Below are 20,951 nucleotides of genomic sequence, written 5' to 3' on the forward strand. Positions count from 1 at the left end.
TCAGGCCCCGCCCCCTTCCTTCACCATTGTACAAATATTCCTCTAAAATCAGCTGAACTACGAATTCCGATTTACTCACCTGTTATCAGGAGAGAACACAGTGCTGCATCTTTTAGCCCAGCACTGACCCTGAAAAGTAATTCTAAGCGTACTTACCAGTAACTTGTATTTCCTTCCATAGGAATCCATTGTGTGGTTTTCAGCAGAAAAGTTTCTAAGTGTCTATTTTCATAAACTAAAAACTAACGATAACACTACTTACATGCTAAGTCAATTTTCTGCCGTAGGATAACATTGGAGATTCTATGTGAAAACATTTCTGTCCACTTTTAAAATACTATAATATTCCTTAAAAATCACTACTGTAACCAAAACGCTTTTACTCATCTGTTTACAGGAGATGTCCAAGGACTGAATCTAGGGTCCAATCCTGTGGTTAGAAAAGTAATCCATAAAGTAACTAATTGCATTTGACTAGAAATTCACATTGAGCTCAATGTTGCATTGTGTTTCAAATTGTGTTGCCTGGTGCAAAAACTGTAACTACTGTACTTAAAATTCTATTGCCTATTTACAAATTATTTAAACTAAAGTAATTCATTCTGAGAAAGTATATTTTGTATTGTAATGTATTTTTTTTTAACTCTATTCATGACTGCATTCAGGTATTACATTGTACATACAGTTATCATTATCTTTGTACAGTCTTTTCTCGTTTTCTCCCATTAAACTTTAGGCATCTGACTTGGTGTCTCTCATAACTGAGTACATACAAAACGCCAATGACAACAGAAACTACTCCCCGTGAAAGTAATAATTTCTCACTTATGGGTCCTTGTTGATAATATCAGACTTCCCATCAGCGTTTGTGCAGCAGTGGTCCCAAATAATCAAGTCATAACCAGTCCCCGTCCCTCCCAACTTCCCTCCCCCCTCCCCGTACGTCTCCTGGCGTCCCAGCTCATCCTGTACCATGGGCCTAGAACTCTCGGAAAACAGACACGTCTAAATAGATGTACTCATCATCTGACAAACCTGCACGTGCCATGGGCAAGGCCCTTCTCACAATCGCACCTTCTCCCGTCCAACAGTCTCTGTTATAAGGTCTCCGCCTGGGAGGGCGTCAAATCTATTTCCTCTAGCTCTAGCAGCATTTGCTCCCAATCTTGTGCAATCTGGTGTTTCCGTAGCCCTCTCTCCTCTTCCCTACGGAGGACTACGCCCTCTGCTCTGCCCCCTTTTAATAATTCGGATCGCCAAGTCTCCACGGCTGGGGGTCTTGCAGATTTCCACCTCATGGTCAGTGCCCTAACTGCCAACAACAATGCTAAGTCCAGGAGCTTCAGCTGGGCCTTATGCCCATTGGGTCTTTTCCTGTGCCCGATCAGGCTAGGCAACGCTCCCTCCGGTATCTGCGTGCCCGTGAGAGTGTGGAGTATGTCGAACCTGTCCCCAGTAACCGCTCAGGCGTGGGCAAGACCACATGTGGAGAACGCCGGCCTCATTTGCCTGACACCGGGGACAACAGTGGGAAGAGGCAGGGAACATTCTGTGCAGTCTTTGGGGGGTAAGGTATGCCCTATGCAGCACCATGGCTTGTATGAATTTAAACTTCACATTCCTGGACACCCTTCTGGGGTGTTCCAGGACAACTTTCCATGCCCCATCTGTCATAGCCTTCCCTGTGTCCAACGTCCAGGTGTCTCTGAGTGTGGTAAGAGGCACAGCAGCGTGTTCCCTAATTCCAGTATATAACCACCGCACTAGGTGTCCCCCAGTCCCTAGGTAGTGAAGGAGGTGCACTAGTTGGTGTTGCCCGGGTTTACTGCGCTGTGGGGCTCATGTATGTCGTACGTAGTGTGTTACGGTGGCATGTAGAAAGTATAGTCGTGGCGGAGCCCCTGTGGCCTGTACAAAGGAAGCATGGTCCAGCAGTGTGTCATCACCGAACAGGTCACCTACTCTATCCACTCCCGCATCCTTCCAGGGCTGTAATCTGCGGTGCGTCAGACGTCCCTGTGGCGTTGGAAATCCCAACAGGGGGATGTTATCGGCATAAGGTTGGGCCGTCGACGTGTACGCCAGGGCCCTTCGCCAGCACGTCAGGGCGGTGTGCAACAGAGGATGGCAATCCCGGGGTATCTTGGCCCTGGGTTGCAGTAGGGAGTGCAGCTCCCTGCGTGTCAGCTGATCTCTGGTGTAATCAATTTCCTGCAGGTACCCACCTGCCACCCAGGGTGACAACCATTGTAGTTGACTCGCGTAATAATAACCACGGAGGTCCGGTACTCCAAGGCCTCCCCGTCTGGTGCTCAGTTAAAGTTTTCTGAGACTTATTCTCCGTCGTCCAGAGCCCCAGATGAGGGTAATCAAGATCGTATTTAGAGTATTAAATATGTGTTGTGGGACGAGAACCGGCAGATTTACAAAATAATATAGCATGCGGGGAAGCATGACCATTTTAGAAACTGCTATCCTACCCATGACGGACAACGGCAAAGACGTCCAGAATTGCACACTACTACGTAGGCCAGTAATGGCCCGCCGAAAATTACCTTCAATCTGGTCTTCTGGTTGTCTATAAACGTTTATGCCCAGATACTTAAACGTAGTCTGTGATACCGGGATTTGGAAGTCACCAAATGGTATGTGGGAAGGCCGTTGTCCCTCCTGGAAATAAAACACCACTGATTTCGCCGGATTGACCGGCAGGCCTGACACAGCTGCGAACCGGACCAAAATGGTAGTCCGGGCCGAGTGGTTCTCCTCCAGGTCCTGGAAATATAATAGGATGTCATCGGCGTAGATTGATATCTTGTTGTGCGTTCCCCTGATGGAAATGCCCATCTCAGCCATCGCCAGGGGTTCAAGGGTCAGGATAAACAGTAGGGGCGACAGCGGGCAGCCTTGCCGGGTACCTCGGTGGATGTCATAACTAGAGGAGATGTGTCGGCCAGTGCGTACCCTGGCCATTGGACGCGTGTACAATAACCGGATCCACCTTATTAGGGAGTCGGGGAAGCCAAAACGTTTCAAGACCTCGAACATAAATGTCCATGACAAGGAATCAAATGCCTGTCGGAGGTCTAATGCGATACAGCCGGCCCGAGAGAGAGCCAGTGGCGCAGCAGCCATAAGGGCATGGAGCCTCCTCGTGTTTTGGGACGTGCTTCTCCCCGGTAGGAAGCCGCATTGATCCGGATGTATTAGGGCCAGGAGGTGGGCTTGTATTCGCAGAGCTATGGCTTTACTAAGTATTTTATATTCCGTAGAGAGCATTGAGAGGGGTCTGTAATTAGTGAGATCTAGGGTGTCCCTACCAGGTTTTGGAATTGAGATAACGGAGGCTTGCATAGTCGAGGCAGGTAGGTGACCAGTCTCATAGGATGTCATATAGATTTTCTCCAAGACGGGTACCAGGGTTGTAGAATAAATCTGATAAAATTCTACCAGTAGCCCGTCTTGGCCGGGAGTTTTACCTCGATTAAGAGACCGAATGGCCGCTTTGATTTCCTGTTGCGTGATGGGTCCGTCCATCTCCGCCTGCTCATCTTGGGACAGGATTGGGAAAGGTAGGTCTCCCATAAAGTCTATCATCTCCTCCCGGTCCTCCATGGGTGGGAGGCGTATAAGATACTGAGATGGTCCCTAAAAGCTTCGTTTATGGCCGACTGTGTAGACCCCATTCTACCTGTGCTGTCCCTGATCTGTGTGATCACTGGGGCTTCAGGACTGTCTTGTACCAGCCGAGCCAGTAGGGCACCCGATCTATCCGATTCGGCCTGTTGCCGCCGTAAGTAATCTTTATGATCGATAATTCTTAGCGTCTCTGAAAGTTCGGCGTGCTCTATATTACACGTTTGCAATTCCTCCCTGTGTTCGGGGTCCACACCCACCGCCGCCTCTAGGGTCTTCAGGCGGTCCTCAATGTCGCACAGCTTTCTATGGATTTCCTGCCTAGCGCCCACCGTCTGGCCTATGGCTGCCCCCCTGATCACAACCTTCATATGATCCCACACCGTTAAGTTAGACGTCGTCGAGTCCCAGTTCTCACGGAAATAATTTTCCAGGGCATCCGACAAGGATGCGCGGAAGGGATGTCTTCCAACAGTAACGAGTTAAGTCTCCAGGTAGGCACTGGGGACGGCACCCTTCCCCACCGCAGATCAAGTGTCAGAGGCCTGTGGTCGGAGAAGGTTTTAGCTAGGTAGTCTAAGGACGCACATTTGGACACCAGTGAGTTAGTACACAAAAACCTATCCAATCGGGTATGTAAGGCATGCACCGCGGAGTAGTAGGAGTATTCCCTATGTGTCGGGTGCAGTGTTCGCCATATGTAAAGTAAAGTCCACATTTGTAAAGCGCACAATCACCCGTAAGGGTCTCTAGGCGCTGGGGGCCGTCGGGAAGATTAAGCGAGCTATTGCCCAGAGTCACATGGTGCTGGGCTAACCTGCCGCCGGAGCCGGGGATCGAACCGTGGTCCCCAGATTCCAGCGTCAGTCGCCCTGGCCGCGGCGCCACACCTCTCCCCATATATGTCCGTCAATCCCCAACCCTGGAGCCAGGTCCTATAAGAATCCGCCAATCTGTGTATACCCGTCGTCTGGAGGGGGGGTGACCTGTCCTGATCCACGTCTAGAACCATATTCCAGTCCCCTCCCAAGATCCAAGGGATGTCCACCCAGTCAGTCAGCGCTCGGCCCACCCTCGCAAGGAATGTATCTTGTTCAAAGTTCGGGGCGTATATGCTGCCCAGAACCAGTAATGTGCCGTTCAATGTACCTTTCACTAGGATATACCTTCCTTGGTCGTCAACCTTCCTCTCAAGTTCTACAAAGGGAGTACCGTGCCTCACCCAGATGGTAGCCCCCCTGGAGAAAGCAGAATATGTCGTAGAGAATACAGCCCCCCTCCACTTCTTCCGCAGTGTGTGTGCCTCGGATTGTGTTAAGTGGGATTCTTGCATGAAGACAATATGGGCGTGCTGTCGGAGTAAGTATGCGTGTACTCTGTGTCTCTTTTGTATGGCGCCAAGTCCCCGCAAGTTCCAGGTAACCAGCCTATACTTCCCTGTAGTGTCAGCCATACTCGGTCCTAAGTGCCTCGGGAAACCGTGCCCTCATCTGTAGTACAAATACCATCTGCAATAGCCAGGAGACGTACTTCTGCCCACCCCAAACTTGAACTCTTTTGGCGCAGCTGGAAAACATTGCTGTGCCGAACCATGAAATGTAAACCATAACAAACCAAACATTGGTGCATACGCCTTCGGGGGGTTGGCTTAGCATGTACCCTATCCACATAGTATTTCAGTTCTGCGCCCTCGGCTCAACGGTGCCGCCGGGGAAGACTTTTAAGAGCTATAATTCTTGTCGGCCTCCGGGGGGGGTTCTCGCCCTTTCTGCCATCGACAGGTAATCCCTGCCTGTAAGGGTCTATGTGACAGGATAACAGAGGGCATCTATCATTGGGGGGGGGATACTTAGCACTGTAGTGTGGGTTCAACCGCCAAGTATCACAGTAAAAAAAACAACGAAAAAACATACCCCTCAACCACTCAAGGGACCCGCACCCTCCACCCCGTATATCCCATCCACACATAGGTCACCATCAAAGGATATCAATAGGAGGCGGGGTCACCGGTTACTCTATGTTGGGCAGTTACTCCTGTCCATTGTCCAGTAGTTCATCCGCCGCCGCTCTCGGCGTCAGTCGGAAACAGGACCATGCTGTGTTCTGAGTCGGAGTGCAGTGTACTGTCTTCCGTATCCGTGTTGAAGGAGCCCACCGTGTTGACCGCTATCCTCTGGTCTTCTTTCTGCTGTGCGGCAGAGGGCTTGCGTCGTCTCGACTGCTCAGATGTCGTGGGGGAGGTTCTTCCTGTACGGTCCAGATCTTTCTTGGAATTGCTGGATGATTCCCCTTGAGTCGCCTCAACGTCCATCACCTCCAACCACTCCTCCACGTCAGTAGGGCTTTCGAACAAGTGGGTCTTGTTGTCATAGATTATCTTGAGGCGAGCCGGGAACAACAGGGCGTACCGGAGGTTTGCTTTCTGGAGCCTCTTCTTGACCGCAAAATAGGAGGACCTTTGTCTTTGCACCTGGTTAGTGTAGTCCTGGTATAACGAGATTCACTGATTTTCATATTCAATGACCGATTTCTCTCGGGCCTTCTGAAGTAACATGTCTCTGTCCCGATAGTTCAGGATCTTGACGATCAGTGGTCGCGGCGGCTGTCCCGGTCTAGGCCTCCCCGTAGGAATCCGGTGTGCCCTTTCCACGCAGAAGAGCGGTGACAAGCCCTCCGTGGCGACATGGTCACGGAACCACTGTTCCATGAACTCTGTTGCGCGGGTCCCCTCACTGCGTTCCGGAAGCCCAATGACGCGGATGTTATTGCGTCTATTACGACCTTTGGCATCCTCCACGCGTTCCATCAAGGTAGTCACCTGGTCTTGTAGTTGCTTGATGGAGTTAGTCTGATCTGCCACTGTCGGGGTTATCTCCGCCAGCGTCACACCCTGGTCTTTCACCTTGTCAGCCAGTTTGCAGTTGTCGGCCTTTAGTAAAGAGAGGTTAGTGGTAAGGGCTCCCAGTTGTGTTTCCATAGCGAGTCTGGAGTCTCTGATCTCTTGCAGAATAAAATCCAGCTTATCAGCTTGTGGATCCCCAGCAGGAGCCTGGTCAGGTGGTGTTAGTGTGGACCCCTCCGACATGGCCCCCGGGGCTTGTCCCGCAGTAATCGGGCCGTCTTTGCCATCCAAGGTCCTAGCCCCCTTCCGGACCATGTTTGCCCCGGCCATTCGTATCCAGCGGCCAGGCGTGGGAGTCTCTGTGGTCGGTATTCTGTGCCGTCACCCGGCCCCACCAGTTGCTGCCCCTTCACTAGTTCCATGATCTCTGTGGACGGGACCCACCACGTGGCACGGGGGGGGGGGGGCACTCAGGTCTTCTCTCTGCAGGCCCCTGGTTCTGGTCGTGCGGGCCTCCGCCCCGGAGGGCCAGTCGGGGGAGGGGGAATCTGATTCAGTGGCACCTTCTGACCTTCTCCTTCAGAGGCGCACCCCGGGAGTCCAGGCAGCCCCAATATCCCGGCGTCTGCAGGTATCGTCCCCTCACCCAGGGTCCAGCCACGCGGTCTCCCCCGTGCCGGCGCAATTACCGGTGTCCGCTCCACGCCTGGGCTGTGGTCCTCTCCGGGAGGGCCAAGAGATACGGGGAAGGAGGAGAGAGAGAGGGGGGGAGAGATAGGGGTCCGAACGCAGTATCAGTGCTCGCCCTTAGGTAATGTCCGCCTCGCCCCCCTACCTCCCGCCGTCCATCCAGTCAGGGCTGCAGGGTTCGTTGAGCCGCCACGCTCCCCAGGGCTCTGCAGTCAGGGCCTGTCCAGGGCAGTGGTCGGACGCGGTGCGGCGTTCAGGGCAGGGTGTCTCTGGGGGTGGCTTCGGTGTTGCTGCCCCCCCCCCCCCCGCTGTGTCTCCGCCGATGTGCTCGGGTCTCAAGCGGCCCGCCCAGGAGCAACGCCGGAGTCTCCAGCAGCCGGTGCCCCGCAGGTCGGGCGTGCCCCAAACTCCATGCCCCGGTCGCCCTCAGGGGAGCAGGCTGCAGCAGCGCCAGGCTCCGTCGTGTAATCCCCTTGGCCGTCGGAAGCGCCAGGAGTGTTCAGAATGATTGGGGGGGGGTCCAGCGCAAGCAGCCCCATCCCCTCCGACAAGCATTGCAGCCCCTTGGAGGCTGTTCCGGGATGCGTGCAGGCCTTGCGTGGCTAAAACTTTGGGTCCCGGCTTCATCTGGGGGACTAGACCGCATCAACACCGGGCTCCGCCACCAGCCGCCTCTGCCGCCAGAAACGCCAAACCTTCTCAGGGTTGCCGGGGAGACCAGCACATGCAGGGCCACCCCCTCCAAGATGTTATTCAGCCCCGTGGAGGCCGTTTCAGGATGATATCGTCCCGGCGGCACCGGAGCTCTAACAGACCTCCGTCCGCCATCATGGCCTGCTAGCCTCGCCCCCTTGTATTGTAATGTATAATGTAATTTAAAAAAATCTAAAAATAAATAGTTTAAAAACTGTAGTAAATCAGTATCAAAGTCTGTATAACAATACATTTAAAAATTTCATTTACAAAACCTTTGAAATTCACTGAAAAAACCATAGGTTTCAGGCCGGATATAGTTAGGAATTAGCATTTAAAAAACCTTAGATTTCACTGAAAAAACTATAGGTTTTAGGGGTGTTCTAGTTAGCTGGACATTTCACTCGTACAAAACCATTGAAATTCCTCCGATATAGTTAGTTGTACTAACTGCATCTCACGTGTCCGCAATCCACTGCTGATGTCACATATTACATCATTCATGACATACTACGGGTGCTCCTTGCTTGCATCACCTTTACTATTAACTAAGGTGACCAGCATTGGCCTTACTAGGATCCTCCTTATGATACGATTTACTACAATGCTGTGGAAGGCATTCATACCTTGAGATCTTATCCCCCTCCACAATGCGCTTTGTTGCCTGATGCTCTTTGTCCAAGTGGATCTCCTCAGACTTTAGAGCACAGGAGAGATTTTACTTCAGGTTCCGGGACCAAGTGGCACATCATCCGCAGCTACATCATCTGCTCCAGACACTCCTGCCATCTCTGCAGCTGCTACCATTGCCTTTATCTCCTATCCGCCATCAAGTAGAAGCTGATACTAAAGAGGACGTGGAGGTTGAAAATGTAGAAGATGAGGAAGGGGAAGTACCTCAAGGTATATTGGAAGAATCATTACTCCTACACAGGAGGAGTTGATGACTGCCAAGTTTCACTCTAAAGTCAAAGGGTTAAGTTTAGTCATTGCCAAAAAAGTCTGCTTCTTGTTCGACTTTCGGAATGAGCCACAGAAAGCAGTGAGAGCCATCCTTGAGGTTATTGACCTCGTTTGGCGAAAGGGTCAAAAGACAAGGCAGCCTCCCTTCCTCACCCGCCACATCCACAAGACCTGTTGTTGCTCCCCGTCTTGGTAAAAAAAATATTGTTGGATAGTAGTGATACACTGATGATTCTGGAAACCTACATTACCCTCTGAGCCCCACCCACTCCCCCCGTCCACAAACCTCCTGAGCTGAAAGTGCACAAGTTGGAACATCTTTAGGAATCATTGGGAACATCCATATATTGGCGCTGAGAAGCACCTAGAAGTTGTATTGAGGTACTTCCTGTGACAATTCAGCATTCTTTGGTGTTGATCCGGACAAATACCTCCTTCATGTTTTATGTCAGCCTCTTTGCTTTCTTCATTAGTTTGGCAAAACAAACTAATAGATCTGCCTCGATGCATACTAGGAGTGTGCTATTTAAAGTGAAAGTAGTTGTTGACCATTATATGATGAGCTATCTCTTGGGCTGTGTATCTTGTAGAGATGTATTTCTTTGTTCCAGTATCCTGCACATGTGTATTTATTATTTTAATGCTTATTAAAACATTGAATATACCCATCGTGGAGAACTGGTGTTAAGAGTAAGTAATGTTTTTTTAGTTGCATTTCAGAGACCGGTCACAACCAAAGTCTGCATTGTGGCTATATGGGCTTTGCCAAACAAAATACCACTTTCACAGTGGTTCATCCAGAGTAGGTGCTTAGTTTGACTAATATTTGTTTAAAGTTGTTTGTTTTGTCTGACTAGAGTTTGCGATCATCATTACTTTGTATGTTGTGCTTTAATCTTTTTCCAATGTGTGGGCAGGGTATGTTCATGCGTAAGCTAAAGAAAGTTGGTTACTTAGTAACTTTTAAATCAGAGATGTCTTCTGTTATTTGCAACAATCCTTCCTTTTTAGGTTAGCTCTAGTTTTGTTGCCATGTTAATGCATGTAAAGAACAAAGGTGGGCAGGATGGAGCCTGCTGCTGCAGAGGAACCTAAATGCACATTATCTATTGGTGTCTGATTTTAAAAACCTTTGTGAAAATGTTTTGCCCTGCTAATGGGTTATGGCAATTTTTGTTGGTGGGACTTTGAATCTAAGGAATTTATATTATTAAGATATTTCTGGACTTATAAATGTAGGCATTATCAGTGGCATGTACTTTTCCCAGTCAGATAAAAAATGAATTAAAAATGAAGCTTTTTGGAAAGTTCCATGTTTGCCTTCCCGTGCTCCACGCTAATATACCAATAAAAAAATCTCATATTAATCAACACGGTTTCAGAGAAAATATTCAGGGAATCTAAAGAACAATGCATATAGGAAGGTTGCCTTGCTGTGTTCCCAAAGCAATTTTCTGCAAGGTCTCACTTTGGAGTTTCCTCAGTAAGTGTTTATGGGGACAATTATGTTTTCATGAAATAAAACCGTATCGTTTTGAATTTCATGCACTGACTTCGTCTGAGGATCCTTCATCCTACCCTAGATCAGAATACCTCCGCTACTAGCCCTAGTCTCATCTTGTGTATCCTCATTCCCTTGAAGTCTTGCTGACAATTCTGTGATTTGAATTTCTGATGTTTCGCTTTCCAAAATATATTTAGAGCCTAATCATATATATGTTATATAATGTAATCTTTTTGATAATTTAGTTAAGCCTCCTTTATTTTCAGTGATGCAATAGCTGAAATTCGAGCAATTTGCATTGAGGAAATTGGGGTGTGGATGAAAATGTACAGTGATGCTTTCCTGAATGACAGTTATTTAAAATATGTTGGTTGGACTCTTCACGACCGGGTAAGTGTTTTTAAAACTATTAAAGTAGATTTGCGATGGTGTAACTCAAAAGTGTTTAGATATAAGCTACACAATTCAAAGTACTGTGATGCGGTTTAGTTTTTTCTTTTAACAAATATTCAAACATGGATTTGTTTCATGTAGCCCAATTGCTTATTTCAGTGAGGCAAAAGCGCCATCCCTCCTTAACGTGAACTACCCTGTGTTTCGGCTCTGTAGAGTTGCAAGATGAAAGAATGGTGCTATGGTCATGCGATTTAATCCCTTCACTCTATTGTTGCTTTATCTGTGGCATTGGTAAACCTTAGAATGTATGTATGATACCCAGCCTGACAGATTACATGGTCCTTATCATGGGCGGGTGGTACTTTAATGGGATATTTGCACCACATGTTAAAGGAATGCACTAAATGTAAGTCATTGCATTTCTGAAAAATTCATTCTGATTATACAAATCTTTTAGTAGTGAAGCACTTAAGATAAGAAACGAATTCATATAATTTGAACTAATGTATTCTCCAATTTGAAAAATATTTTAGAAAAGTTCTCGTTTTATATTCATTATTTGTATGTCGGTGTTAATGCTGTTCTCTTCCAGGGCATACTCATCAATAGTCATAAGCACTGAATAGTCCCGCCCACGTGCCGGATCCCGGAGCAATAGCCAACAATATGCATATATATACATATATATATATACCCATAAATATCCATAAATATAGATAATATGCATATACATATGCAGCCTGACAAACTCCATACTAGGCTCCAAAACTGCCATTATTGCATGTAAAACATTTACATTTGACTAAATAAAGATATATAAGTCACCATATATGATATATGTAAAGAAGCAAACTGCCCTGAGTTTCTTTGAAACATACAACCTTTATTTTCAATGGTAAAAACAGGCAGGATCATAGAGGCAGGTTTAGCCTAGAGAGGCTGCATAGTAACAACTGATAAATTGGCGCCGTGCCTTTAAGACCTCCAGGAACCCCCAGGCTCCCATCATGCACCACAGGTGACAGGTCAGTTCTTTTGGACGGCGTATAACAGTGTAATCACAGCATGGGTAACATTTACATCTACAGACATGGTATTCATCTGGGGAGGAGGGAGGGTTGCTTATGACTAAGATGAGTATACCCCTGGAAGAGAACTAGGATTACAGGTAAGTAACTAATCCTTCTCTTCCAGGGGATACTCATCAATAGTCATAAGCACTGAATAGAGTAGCAAGCCCATCTCCATACCCTGCGGGCAAATACCAGTCTACCAAGCATTTTACCAACAGATATTACCCAAACAGATTTCTCAGGGATGCTTGACCAACTTGAGCATCCGCCTGAGTATCAGAATCAAGGCAGTAATGGCGTGCGAAGGTATGAACCGACCGCCATGTGGCTGCCTTACAAATTTCATGAATTGGTACATTCTTAAGCATTGCTATTGTAGCAGTTTTGACTCTTGTGGAATGAGCTCTCGGCTTACCCGGGAGCCGTCTTTGTGCCAACTGATAGGATAACATAATGCATGACACTATCCATCTAGAAATGGACCTTTTGGAGGCAGGAAAATCTGTATTCAATGGACCATAGTTCACAAACAATTGGTCAGACTTTCGTACACTCTTAGTTTTATACAGGTAGAACTTCAACACCTGTTTTAAATCCAAAGAGTGCAGAGCTTTCTCAGCTGGAGTGTCCAGATTGGCAAAAAAAGTAGGAAGAGTGACTGACTGATTTATGTGAAAATCCGAGACCACCTTAGGGAGGAACCTCGGGTGAGTACGTAACACAACTCTATTCGCATGAAAAACGAGATAAGGTTCTGTGGAGCATAAGGCCGGTAGCTCGCTTACCCTGCACGCAGAAGTGATTGCCACGAGAAAAGCAGTTTTCCACGTCAGGTAATGGAGGGAAGCCTTATGAAAGGGCTCAAACGGGGGCGGCATTAATTTAGATAGGACTGCATTCAGCTCCCAGGGAGGAGAAGGGGCCCTCACAGGGGGGTAGACTATTTTGAGACCCTCCAGGAAATCCTTCACAACTGGCATTTGAAAAAAAGAAACCTGAGTAGGGGACTTTCTGTATGCTATTTTTGCTGCCAGGTGAACTTTTATGTAAGAATACTGTAAACCTGTTTTGGCAAAAGAAAGTAAGTATGGCAACAGTACCTGTTCTTGACCTCGAGTAGGGTCATGACCTTCAGCAGTACACCACATGAAAAAGCGCTTCCACTTGAAAGCATAAGACTTTCTAGTAGAAGCTCTTCTGGCCTCTCTCAAAATCTGCATGCAGTCCCGTGAGAGGCCTAAATGTCCGTATTGGATGAACTCAGGAGCCATGTTGCCAACCTCAGTGATGGCAGGTTGGGGTGGAACACCTTGCCGCCCGCCCTGGTCAGCAGATCGGGATGACATGGCAGCCACCTGTGTGGTAATTTGGATAGATGAAGAAGGTCCGGATACCACCACTGGCGAGGCCAATCTGGAGCAACCAGGATCATGTCTGTCTTGGCCTCATACAGCTTCCTGATCACCAAAGGAACGAGTGGAATTGGTGGAAAAGCGTAGACCAGTCTATCCTCAGAACATTCCCCCTGGACCCCGGGTTGCGGGTACCTGGAGGCGAAGACGCGGCATTTTGCGTTTTCTGCGTCCGCAAAAAGATCTATGTCTGGTGTTGCCCAGTCGTGGAAGATGTCTTGTACCACTTCTTGCTTTAACACCCAGTCGTGTGCTTCTGCGAAGTGCCTGCTTAGATCGTCCGCTTGAACATTGAGGACACCCGGCAAGTGGATTGCAGAAATTCTCATATCTCGAGCCAGAAGCCATTTCCAGATTGTCTGTGCTTCCAGAGACAGAGGTCTGGATCTTGTTCTGCCCTGCTTGTTCAGGTAGTACATCGTTGTTGTGTTGTCCGTGTGAACAAGCAGAGAGGTCGCTGTTATTGACGGGAAGAACGCTTTGAGAGCTAGATGTACAGCTCTGAGCTCTAACATATTTATGTGGTATAGCTGCTCTTTCTCTGACCACATTCCTTGGATCTGCAATGATCCCATATGAGCGCCCCATCCCTGAAAGGACGCATCAGTCACCAGAGTCTGTTGAGGCCTGTCCTCTTGAAAGGGGACTCCCACGAGGAGATGACTCAGTTGCATCCACCATCTGATGGAGAGTTGGACTGATAGAGGTATCGACAACCTGTCCTCCCAGCGATTGGAGATCTGGGACCACTGATCCTCCAGAATCTGCTGCAGAGGTCTCATGTGAACCTGACGTTTGGAACAAGAAATATGCACGAGGCCATGGACCCCAGTAGGGAGGAAATCTGTCTGGCCGTAGGCTGAGTCTTCAGGAGAATTTGACACTGGAGGAGAATGGATGATAGTCTCTCCTCCGAAGGATACGCTTTTGCGTTGACTGAATCCAGAGTTGCGCCTAGATAGTGTATCCTCTGTGTTGGATTGAGGATGGACTTCTTGAAGTTTAACATGTAGACCAAGCCGATGCAACTGATGAATACATTGCTCGAGATGTTGTTGCAGAAGAGTGGGAGACGCACTCTTGAGAAGCCAGTCATCTAGGTAAGGATAGACGAATATGTGCTGTTTCCTCAAGAAAGCCGCTACTTCTGCCATGCACTTCGAGAAAGTGCGGGGAGCCGACTTCAGTCCGAAAGGCAGGACCGTGAATTGGAAGTAGTTTGATTGGATGCGAAACCGTAGGAACTTCCGATGCTTTGGAGAGGTTGGTATGTGGAAATAGGCATCTTGAAGATCTATGGAACACATCCAATCCCCTTGATGCAGAAGTGGTATAATTAGATGTAATTCCAGCTTTCTGAACTTTTCTCGGAGTATGAATTTGTTGAGACGTCAGAGATCCAGTATAGGCCTGAACTCCTTGTTTGGACCTTTATTTGGGACCAAGAAATATCGGGAGTAGATCCCTTGTCGACATTGATGCCACGGGACATCCTCGATGGCGTTCTTTAGGAGTAGAGCAGACACATCTTCCCTCAAAAGATTTATACAATGGTTGACAGTCTTTTGAGGAGGAATGGAAGGTGGAGGGGACTTGAATTTGATGGTGTATCCATTCTTTACAATATTTTGCCCCCACTTGTCTAGTGTGATTTTTGTCCACTCTTCCAGATGAAAACGTACACTTCCCCCCCACCAGAGTGGGTAACGGAGATAGAGGAAGCAAGTGCTCACTTCTGTTGCTGTTGTTTGGCAGCAGGTGTGGGCTGTCTTGAATTGCCACCTCTTCCTCTACCAGGACGACGCTGGGAGAATTGTGATCTTCCTTGGTTCTGTTGAGAGGACCATTGAGGGGATTGAACCCTCTGTTGGTTTTGTTGTCGGTCGTAAGGACGGTACCGTCGCTTGAAGTCTTTCCTCTTTTCGAGACCCACAGCTTAGACCGTATCCAGCTCAGTTTTCATTCGAGACATCTCATCAGCATGAAACCCGAAGAACGATGCTCCATTGAACGGAAGGTTAAGAATCCGATGCTGTGCTTCGGGTTTCAGTCCTGTGAGCCTCAGCCACGCTGAGCGTCGGGAACAGATCCCATGCGAGTAGCCATGTGCAGCAAGATCTGATGCATCCGCTGCTGTGCTGATCACCTGATACTACTAAGCCCTCTTCATGAAGATCTCAAGAAAATCTTGTTTGTCCTCTTTGGGGAGCTTCTCTGTAAAGCGTGATAGTGAGTCCCATAATGAACGGTCATATCGACCCAGCAGGGCCGAGGCACTGGCTACTTTCATGTAGGAAGCCGAGGTAGTACACATTCTCTTCCCTACAGAGTCCATAGCCTTACTGTCTTTATCAGAGGGCACAGATGAAGATGCTGCCCCGGTCTGATTCTTTCGAGCAGCCGACACAATAACAGAGTCTGGTGGAGGGTTCAGCCCTCAAGAAGAAAGGGTCATTATCCGGAGCCTTATATTTCTTCGAGAATGTTGATGGAACAGCCCCCACCGCTGCTGGAGTCAGGAATTTGTGCAAAGCAGGCTCCAGCAGTCCAGGCACTAGAGGAAGCAAAAGTCTCGAAGAGGACTTTTGATGCAGGGTTTCAAATATCACCGATGTCTTGGTGGTAGAGACCGGCATTTCAATGTGGAGTTTAGCAGCCCCACGACAGAGAACCTCAAAGGTCAGAACATCATCGATTGGCAATATTCTGCTTGGAGGAGACGACAAAATAGTCGGAGGGTAGTCTCTCTTGGAAGCCGATGACCTTGTGGAAGACCTAGGGCTACGCCTTCTAGAAGATCGGTGGCGGGATGATCTACTCCTAGGAGAGTGATATAATCTCCTCCTCTCCAACGGGGACCTTCGCGGAGCAGTCTGCTCACGTCTCCCCGAAGAATGCACCGACTGTATCAAGGGTGACCTTGACCTCGAAGAAGACCGTGGTAGGTTAATCCTGCGGATCTTCCACTCCCTGATATCTCCTAGCCATCTTGGCGAGATATTGGTTGGTCGGGCTGGAGACGGTGCTGGTGAGGGCTCTGGAGATACTTGTACAATCTGAAGCCCTGGAGAAGAAGAAGAATCCCCTGAAGACACCACGGGGTGTCACAAAACGAACGATCCTTCGACAGCGCTCTGTCTCTTCGCTGGAGGAGAAGCCGATTTAGACCACCTAGACGGCGACCTCCTCGACGGCGACCTCCTAGACGTCGACCTACATCTTGATCTTCTAGATCCAGAGGACCTTTTCCGTGACCTCGACCTCCTCGACGGCAATCTTCTCGACGTCGATCTCTTCGACGTTGACGTTATGTGTCTCGACGTCGAGTGACTGGGTCTCTTCGGCGTCATAGCCCTTGGTGGTGGGCTCGACGTCGATGCCAATGGGACTCCCGCCGTCGCGGCGATCTCGACGTCGGTCCAGAGCCTCTTGGCGGCGAACTTCGACGTCGAGTCCCGACCTCTTGCCGTCGTAGGCGAGCCAGACTTGGACCGCCTACGCGAAGATGGAGATCTCATCCTTTGTCTATTCTCACCTTGTCTCGACTGCGAGGAGCGTCTCGGCGACGAGGGATGCTTCGACGGCAAGAGATGTTTCGACGTCGACGGACGTCTAAGCGGCGATTTCGACGCCGACTCTGAGCACAGAGGTACCTTAGATGAAGATCTGTCCCTCGACGGAGAAGGGGATCGATGTCTTCTTTTTTCACCTCTCTTTGCGCTCTTTAGGATGAGAAGAGGGCTTTTTGGGATGATGTTCTTCTCGCCCACTCACTGTTTCTCCTCTCTCATGAAGGGAATGCAGCTTGATCTTCTCCCTCTCTCTAAGGGTTCTCTTGGAAAACTTGCTGCAGTGGTAGCATTGGTCTGGCTTGTGGGAGGAAGGCAAACAAGCAATACAGACCGAATGAGGGTCTGACTTGGCCATCTTTTTACCACATGCGGGGAAATAAGGCCAGCATACTGACTGGAAAAAAATAGGCAAAAGTCAGGAAAAATTGTTGAATTAGTCAGAAAGATAATAAAGACGTCGAGTGAAGTCAAAAAGGGAAATGGTACTTACCAGTATGCATCTGTTCTTGGCATGTAGAGCTGCAGATTCGTACACTTTTGCAATAGATCGCCACCTGGTGTTGGGCTCGGATGATTGCAGGTTGTTGTCTTCTTGGATGAAGTCTTTGTAGTCACGAGATAGGTGACTCCTCCCTTGGACAATACTGCGCATGGTCATCGACTCCATCTTCAGATTGTTTTTCGCCATGATGGGAAATGATGGAGTTAGTAGAAGTAAAGAGAAAATGATGTCTATGCGTGTGCATCTAAATAAGATGAGAACTGGAACGAATACAAGTCCCGGGGAGGCGGGAGAGCATGTACGAATCTGCAGCTCTACATGCCAAGAACAGATGCATACTGGTAAGTACCATTTTCCGTTCGAGGCATATGAGCTGCAGATTGTACACTTTTGCATTGATTGTGCAGCAGTATCTCCCCTAGCAGTGGTCGCTTGTATCCATTGCAGTATTTTGAAACCGTGTTCTAAGGACAGCTTGGCCCACTGCAGCTTGCTGTTTGGCCTGCACATCAACACAATATTGTTTAGTGAAGGTGTGTAGTGTAGACCATGTTGCTGCCTTGCATATGTCCTCTAGTGGTATATTTCCTAAGAAAGCCATAGAGGCTCCTAGTTTGCGAGTGGAGTGTGCTCTAGGAGGAATTGTTAGTGTACGTTTAGCTTTTTGATAGCATATTTGTATACACTACAATCCACCTGGCGATTCCCCCTTTAGAGATGGGTTTGACTTTGTGTGGGGGAGAGAAAGATACAAATAATTGTTTTGTCTTTCTAAAGTATTTAGTCCTATCTGTGTAGTATAACCGGGCTCTTCTAACATCTAAGGTGTGTAAAGCCCTTTCTGCCACAGAGTCTGGGTTTTGGAAAAACACAGGTAGCTCTACTGATTGGTTAAGATGAAAAGGAGTAATAACCTTTGGCAAACATTTTGGATTAGGCCTAAGAACCACTTTATTAGGATGTATTTGAAAAAATGGTTCTTGTATTGTGAATGCTTGTATTTCACTAACTTCTGAGAGAGGTGATGGCAACAAGGAAAGCAGTTTTCCATGTTAGGAATTGCAATTCACACTTGTGTAAAGGTTTGAAGGGGGGTCCCATAAGTCTTGTAAGGACAATGTTTAGGTTCCATACCGGAGCTGGTGGTGACCTAGATGGGATTATTCGTTTTAATCCTTCCATGAATGCTTTTATTGCAGGTACTCTGAAGAGAGATAGATGTTGCCTATTCTGTAAATAGGCTGCAATTGCTGCCAGATGCAGGCATATGGAAGAATAAGCCAAATTAGACCTTTGTAGATGTAAAAGGTAGCAAATGATATTTTGGATGGAAGCATCCAGTGGATCAATGTGATTATTGTTACAATATGTTGCAAATCTTTTCTACTTGGCGGCAGAACACGCTCTGGTAGTGGGTCTTCTAGCTTCTTTAATTATGTTCATACAGTCTGGTGTCAGGTTTAATTAACCAAACTCTAAGACTTCAGGAGCCAGATCGCCAAATTCAGTTGGCTTGGTTCTGGGTGTCTTATTTGTTCATGGTTCTGTGTTAACAGGGAGGGCGTGAGCTTTAACTTTTGATGTGGAACCAGTGAGAGGTCTAGTAGTGTGGTGGACCACGGCTGGCGTGCCCATGTGGGAGCTACTAGTATTAGCTTGAGAGACTGTTGTCTGAGCTTGCGCACTACTAGTGGAATGAGTGGGAGAGGCGGAAAAGCGTACGCAAATCTGCCTGACCAATTCATCCATATCGCATTCCCTTCCGACCGTGGGTGTGGAAACCTGGCGGCGAAGGTTGGGCATTATGCGTTTTCGTGGGTGGCAAACAGATCTATCTGTGGATGCCCCCACATTTGGAAGAATGGTTGAAGCACTTGTGGATGTATTTCCCATTCGTGAATCTGTTGTGCCTGTCGACTCAACAGATCTGCTATCTGATTGTTTATTCCTGGAAGGTGTTCTACTGTCAGGTGTATGTTTTGAGGAATGGCCCTTCTCCAAATGTTCTGCGCGAGCTGGGACAGTTGTAGAGAGTGTGTCCCCCCCCCCCGTTTTTGTATATAGTACATGGCTGTCCTATTGTCCGTTCGGATTAAGACCGCTTTGTTTTGTATTGCACTTGAAACGTTTTGAGTGCTAGGAATATTGCTAGCAGCTCTAGAGGGTTGATATGGAACATTTTTTGTTAGTAGTTCCATTGTCCTTGTGTGGTATATTGTAAGAGATGGGTTCCCCATCCTGTGAGGGATGCGTCTGTTGTGAGCACTATCTGTGGAACAGGCTCTAGGACCGGCCGTCCTCTTGTCAAGTTTTTTGTGTTCCACCATTGCAGAGAGCGATATGTACGGTCGTCTTCCAACACCAGGTCTGTGAGCTGACCTTGAGCCTGATTCCACTGTAGTGCTAGACATTCCTGTAACGGACACATTTGCAGTCTTGCATGTGGAACTATGAAGATGCAAGATGCCATCATGCATATAAGTCTCATGAACACTCTGGCTTGGAGAGACTGCTGGTGTTGAAAAATGGAGACTAAGGTCTGAATGCTCTGTATCCTGGCTAGACTGGGATACGATAGAGCTGTAGATGTGTTTATGGTAGCTCCTAGATACTGATGAACGTGCGAAAGCTCTAGGTGCTACTTGGTGTAGTTTATGGTAAATCCTAAGTCGTGCAGTGTTTGAATGGTTTGCTTTGTGTGTTGGACACATTGACTGAATGATTTTGCTTTTATGAGCCAATCGTCTAGGTAAAGGAAGACATGTATCTGTTGTTTTCTGAGATGTGCTGCTACTACTGCTAATCACTTTGTGAACACTCGTGGTGCTGTTGTGACCCCGAATGGAAGGACTTTGAATTGATAGTGCTGTCCTTGTATGACAAACCTTAAATACTTCCTGTGAGCAGGATGTATGGGAATGTGAAAGTAGGCGTCGTTTAGGTCTAGTGTTGAAAGAAAATTGCCTTGTTGTAGTAGTGGGAGTACTTGTTGTAAAGTGATCATGTGAAAATGATCTGATTGTATGTAATGGTTGAGGGGCCTGAGGTCGAGAATTGGCCGCAGTGTCCAGTCCTTCTTGGGGAATAGAAAGTACAAGGAGTAGACTCCCGTTTCCTGTTCTTCTAAAGGAACTAATTGAATAGCATCCTTTTATAGAAGTGCTAGAACTTCCTGTTGAAGCAGAGTCATATGGTCTGTAGACATTGGACGCTGCCTGGGTGGTATGTTTGGGGGGGGTTGCTGTGAGTTCTAGGCAGTAGTCATGTTGTATAATATGGCTCACCCACCTGTCTGTTGTGATGGAATTCCAGACAGGTAGGAACTGTGATAATCTGCCCCCCACAGGAGTGGAATGCTGTAGGGGAGGCAGAGGGAAGTCACTGTTTGGGAATGGAAGAGGAGCGGTTGTTGTTGTTACCTCTACCTCTTCCCTTATTATTATTGCCTCTGTATCCTCCTCTAAAGTAGCCTTTGTTGGAGGAGGTCTGTGTGTGCGTTTTGAAAGATGATGTGGTATCTGCGCCGGTTTGCTTAGAGCCTCCTCTATAAAAGGAGCGGCGAAAAGAACTTAGTCTGTGCGGATTGTAATACACCCATAGACTTAGCTGTAGTCTGTGTCTTTTTACATTTTTTCCAGTGTAGTGTCTACTTCCGGCCCAAACAATTG

The 20,951-nt window shown here is 47.9% G+C and overlaps 1 protein-coding gene across 3 annotated transcripts in view; it reads left to right on the top strand.

The window, feature by feature from the left end:
* STAG1 (STAG1 cohesin complex component) overlaps positions 1-20,951 on the top strand; it is a 1,346,357-nt gene that overhangs the window by 686,882 nt on the left and 638,524 nt on the right. For all 3 annotated transcript variants that reach the window (XM_078665875.1, XM_078665876.1, XM_078665877.1), the window contains exon 10: positions 10,595-10,718. In XM_078665875.1, the coding sequence (XP_078522001.1) occupies positions 10,595-10,718 (124 nt within the window). The remainder of the gene's footprint in view (positions 1-10,594; positions 10,719-20,951) is intronic.

This window comes from Lissotriton helveticus, chromosome 11 (genome assembly GCF_964261635.1).
Source record: "Lissotriton helveticus chromosome 11, aLisHel1.1, whole genome shotgun sequence".
Classification (NCBI taxonomy): domain Eukaryota; kingdom Metazoa; phylum Chordata; class Amphibia; order Caudata; family Salamandridae; genus Lissotriton; species Lissotriton helveticus.